The sequence below is a fragment of the Haplochromis burtoni genome, unplaced genomic scaffold (assembly GCF_018398535.1).
Source record: "Haplochromis burtoni strain Fernald_Lab_line unplaced genomic scaffold, NCSU_Asbu1 Contig_388, whole genome shotgun sequence".
In the NCBI taxonomy this organism is placed as follows: domain Eukaryota; kingdom Metazoa; phylum Chordata; class Actinopteri; order Cichliformes; family Cichlidae; genus Haplochromis; species Haplochromis burtoni.
Window position 1 is genome coordinate 497165 of NW_024582749.1, and position 5672 is coordinate 502836.

Consider the following 5672-nt stretch of genomic DNA (forward strand, 5'->3'; position numbering starts at 1 on the left):
GGGAAATGATGACAAAGCCTTAAGTCTTCGAATCGTTCAAAGTGCTGTTTTATATTGCACGGGGCAAATTGTAAAATAAGCTATATGTCCTGCAGCGTAACATAACATGCAAACTTCTCTTGGAAGAAGCTTTCCGAGGTCAGAGATAGAAGCAATGATGATGAGGATCAGGTGTGTGATTGATTAGCATTGTTTTAAATGTTGACTGATTGATTTTCAATCAAAATAGTTACCAAATAACCAGAAATTGCTTTTCATTTCAATTCAAATGACCACAATCAGCCTACTAGCACTGTCACTATCCTCATGGATTAGATGGACTCAGTTAACGCGAGCGGTGAAAGCCATCCCTCATTTGTCTAATAGCAACAGGGGTCTCTCGATGCATTATCATCATCACATGACAAACTGATCTATAAAAACTTTGGGGTAAAATATGGCACAGGTTGTCCTGCCAGAGTGTGCGGTCCTCATGCTGACCTTGCCAGGAGGAATAGAAGGGCGGGGGATGAGTCACTCATTCACGTGTTTCCACGGCAACGGGAGAAGAGAGGGGAGACGGCGGGGTGGGTTGATATCCCGAGAGGCTTTCAACAAGAGAGGAGTACAAAAAAAAAAAGACGTGGCAGGAAGAGATGAGACTGTTACTCTGTGAAATCAGACGCTGGAGATCCCTGCGCATGCTGACAGCATCCTTACTCCACCAGCTCAGCTCCACCCTTCAACACACCCGCATTCATCATAATCTAAACTGCTTGCTTTATCAATCTCCATTTACCTGCCAATCGTTAAGAAATGTTGGGGCAGAACAGGGCCGGGAGGTTTTTATAGCCCTCCATAGTCCACACTCCTCGGCGCTCAGCCCTCTTGTCCTTGGCCAAGTAACTCATTCATGCCACTTCAGTTCACGCCGTCCTGTGCGAGGGAGACGTGAGCTCAGGTGACTCGACTGATCCTTTGGGTCACGAACATGCCCTGCTGGGTTTCCATGAAAAGGGTCGAGCACACGAGGACATCAAATGTTTTTATGGCCTATTGTACAGTTCAGGCATTTATCGCTCATACACGTACACACACACACAAATGAAGACACGTAACTGCAGAAAGGTCCAAAGCCTGGGATTAGAAGTGAACTTTTGGCCATTTTTGGCTCCACCCTGATAATGCTGTTTTATTAGCTTGCCTGGCTTAGCCATGTCTGAGCTGCACTCCAGTCTTTGTATTATGTAAAGAAATTCCTGGATGAATCGTACTTTTATTAAATATTAATTTCTTTTTAAACTGACTCACATTGCAGAGCCTAAATCCAGGAATAATTGGCAGGATTAATGATAAACAGACAAACAAGCCTGCCTTTATTTTGCTTCCTCTTTTCCTCTTCTTGCTATCAAAACCATTAATGCGAGTTACGTCCGATTAATTACTTCAGTGTAATAATACCTTCCTTTCATATTCAAAAGCATGCACGCATGCACAGTCTGAGGCCCCGGCTGAGGGCCAAGCAGCAGGTTGCCTCAGCTTGGTAGCTGTTTAAACAGGGATTTGCAGCTGAGGGGAAATACAAAGACTAATTCTACAGAGCTTTGCAAAGGCTCATCTGGGTTATATCATAATGCTGCACAAACACACACACGCTGCCTAACATTTATAACTTGTGGATGCTGTTTGGTTGAGTGATATCTTTAGGGGTGTCACAGGGAGGCTCAGGCAAGCTAATTTATACAATAGGCTGTATATAAAAGAGGGACATAGGCATCATTTATCTACAGTCTATGTAAAAGACTGAATATATAAACAGTGGTTAATGTGGAAACCATTGGCTTATAAACTACGGTTTCAAAGTGTTGAGTGTAGCATTTTAGCATTTTCTTTTTTCTTGTGGAAAGTTGTCTTAGCCACTTTCTTGAGCAACGTGCGTCTCTAATCCGCTGTGACATTAAGACTGATGCTGACTTTGCAAAAACACCCTTGGAACAAAATGTACTTACTGGGGGGGATGAACACCAGACTCCTCAGAAGGTCTTTCATTACAACCTCAACACAACAAAGCAGCATGTTCCTGTCACTCAAAGTGGCCTCGCCCATAATTATGCACAACTAAGCCTGAAAATATTTTAAATGGGTTTATATGTTGTTGCAATGTAGACTAAGACCTTGTTTTGTACCAGATTAGAAAAATCTTAAATCTGTTTTAAAGTCGGAGTTTTAACATGAACACCGCCTCATTTCTGTATCCAGCATCAGGTGTTTTTGTGTTTATTTTTCATGGCATTGTTTAGATTTTGGTTGTCGATGCCAAGTCTTACTACCACTTAAAACATGCACGTTAAGTGTTTTTATTTTTGCTTCATCGCATTCTCTTTTTTGGTGTTTTATGTTAAAAAATTATTTTGCATAAAGAATTACGTATCATTTAATTTGCAAATTATCGTTACTTTTTAGCTACTTTTTATTTCGTTGGGGGTGGGTGGGGGGGTTACATGACTGCTCTGGTGACTCATGTGGGCAGCTGAACGTACCAGACAGTGATCCCAGTTTCTATTATGAGTCACATAAAATGTGGCTTCCTAGAAACCTAGATATGAAAAAGTGGTCTTTCTAATTCCTTAAAAATGAAATCTTGTTTTGAAAAACAAGGAACAGAAATATGCTCAGAGGGCACAAACCAATCCTCTTCCTTTATGAAACAACGATCTAATAAAAAAATATATTATTTATATTTTGTAGTTAAAAATGTACCTAAATATGTAAAAAAGAACAACTTTGTGGAGATTCGACAGCTCAGACTTTTTATCGGCTGCTTCTTAAAGGTGATGCAGCACTCAGCTGGTCAGAGATTGCAAAGAGTTTAGCAACTCCACATTAAAAAACCAAAAAAACCTCCCAAATCTCTTTCCCCTTGGTCTGCTTGGAGACAAAGGGGTGTAAAACAACAAATGTAAGAACAGGAAACATGCAGATTCCACATTAGTCAGCAGTCTTGCACCGTAGTGCGCAATGATGCACATGACATGAATGCACTACATGCACGCGCACATTTGATTGCCTCTGTAAAAAAGTCTCCATTATCTAAAGCTCAGAGCATAAACACATTCAAAACAACATAGATCAGACACTTTACACTCAAAAGCCTCTGGAAAGTCTACCAAACTTTATGTTGCACAGGCAAATCCACCCATCCAGACCGTTTTACAAGAAAAGCAACATTAATGCTGAGTCAGCAGATGGCTGCTTTCCCCCCCTGCCTCTAGATGTTAAAGGTGAGGCACTTTTTGTCATAAAGTTGTCAACAAAATCAGGGGAGAAAGAGTTTGTTTGTCTCCTTTTTACCTTTAAGCTGCAACTAGCGTTATGTAAGCCAGCGGCTCGCCACTCGCACACGATCCATATGGAGTCTGTTACAGCTAAAAAACAATGTGCATGTTTTTAGTTGTGCACATGCCTTTGACTTAGATTAGGCTAATCTTAGAAAAGCCGAGGTACCACGAGCGCTTAAATAGAGCACCATTGTGTGTGTATGAGTGTGCAAACAAGGGAGGATTAAAAAAAAAAAATATTGTTTGATTTAGATTTATACAGGCCTGAAGAATCAGTCCTGTATTACACAAGAAATTTGAAAAAGCCCACATGATTTCCTGGAAGATATATAAACAGAGATGTAGCGTTAATATTACACAGGTAAAATGTCTAAAAACCTTTACTAAAGGATGGTTTAGTTTGTCTAATTGGTTAAAATGGAAGTAGTTTGATAATATTCACAACTTAGAGCCCTAATCCCCCAGCTTGGTATGAACAGGAGTCGACAGCAGCTTAAATACTACACTTTATCTGCAGTTATAGCAGCCACAAAGGATCCACCTGATGATGTCTCGAGGCACAATATGATAGCATCGTTCATATCTCTGACTTTTGTACTGTAACACTGCACTCACTGTGATTTAACCCAGCCAACCTTTGACCCCGGCACTTTTCCCTGTGGCTGATGGCATCAAGCCTTCAAACCACGTTGAGCTGAACAGTTCTCGTGACCGCCAACATCAGCCTTATCAGAGGAGTGAACGCTTTCGTGTTAGACCTGAACCCAACCATCCGTCTCTTTCATCTGCTGTGCAAACTGCTCTCTGACGCTCATTGAATATGTCAGGGCATTATTCTCCCCCCTCTGCGTCCACGTTTCAGTCCTCCTCCCTCTTTGCACTCGTTAACCCTGCTCTCGGCCCTCTTCCATCTCCTCATAGCTATGCCAAGTCAGCATATCGCAGGTTCCCACTTTGCCAGGCAGCTCGACTGATTCATTGCTGTTGAAACTCTGCTCGTTCTCTCTCTTATTTTTTAAAGCATCTTTTCCATTTTACTCGTGACCTAACTATTTATTTCCTGTCTAGTTTGTCATATGTCTGTTTCCTCAGTCTTTCCCTCGGTGCTTCTGGGTGAATTCATACACCAGTGATCAGCCATCCACTTGTATAATAATCACAAGATAGTAATAAATTGGTAGAGCAGTTGCCCTTATAGCCACACTTTGTTTTCTAATAACATGGGACAAGCCCTAAAGCTAGACAACTACTTCCCATAATGCTTTTGGACAGCACTTCTGAAACGTGAACCCTTTCTCTCTCTCTCCCTCCACCAGGTAACATTATTGGCTCAGGTATCTTCGTCAGCCCAAAGGGTGTGATGGAGAATGCCAGCTCAGTGGGCGTGGCTTTGATCGTCTGGATCATCACCGGCATCATCACCGCCATCGGGGCGTTGTGCTACGCCGAGCTAGGCGTCACCATCCCCCCCCAAAAAAGGTTTTTTTTTTTTTTTTTTTTTTTTCTGGAGGGGGGGGGGAAGGGGACTTTTTAAAATTACTCCATCCCCAAGTCTGGAGGAGACTACTCCTACGTCAAGGACATCTTCGGCGGGCTGGCAGGGTGAGTGAGTCGTTCGTTCTTTTATAGATGTCACACATCTTCAGGGGTAAATCAGCACCTGTGTTTTAACTCTTCCCCCATTGGAGGTCTATTAGGGGTAACTCTGTTTTGTTTATTTTAATTGAGGAGTTTCTATCATTGGCCTTGTCATTGAACAAAAGGCCTCAGAGTAGCTTACTGGGGCCGCCCTTCGAAAAAACAGAAACTTATTCTAATGGCCCTGAAACCATGTTTTTATTGATTATATACTGAGGTGTCAAAACTCAACATTAAGGATACAGGGGGGGGGGGGGGGGGGGGTCGCCCAGCTGTCTTTCTTTATGCTGGAAAAAGTTAAGACCATGACGTACAAAAAATAGGACACCATTTGTTACTAATTGAAAGCTGATTTTCTCCATAACAAATGTGTTTTCAAAGGATTACATCTTTGTAATTGGAATGATTTATAGTTCAGCTTCTCTCTTTGGACTTTTTTATTCACTCTCACATCAGTGAGGGATAAGAAGCCCCCAGTCATTCCACAAAAGGTTTGGTTATTAACTGCATAACAAAGAGAAGAAGGGCCTGAAATGGGCCAGAAACGACTAAAGTTAATTTGACATGGATTTGACGAGTCCTGGTGGATTATCCAGCTGATGGAGCTCAGATGTATGGATCCAAAGCAGGTCCAGAGGTACAAGCACAGCAACCAGATATAACATATTAAAAACACTAAATCCCACAATGACGTTAATTTTGTGAAATTTTTGCATC

The 5672-nt window shown here is 41.8% G+C and overlaps 1 protein-coding gene across 1 annotated transcript in view; it reads left to right on the forward strand.

Moving 5' to 3' along the window:
• Positions 1–4785, forward strand: part of LOC121811960 (large neutral amino acids transporter small subunit 2-like) — a gene marked incomplete at its 3' end in the record, with an annotated part of 6971 nt that extends 2186 nt beyond the window's left edge. The window contains exon 2 of the mRNA XM_042212709.1: positions 4634–4785. Within this exon, the coding sequence (XP_042068643.1) occupies positions 4634–4785 (152 nt within the window). The remainder of the gene's footprint in view (positions 1–4633) is intronic.
• Positions 4786–5672: the final 887 nt, after the last annotated feature.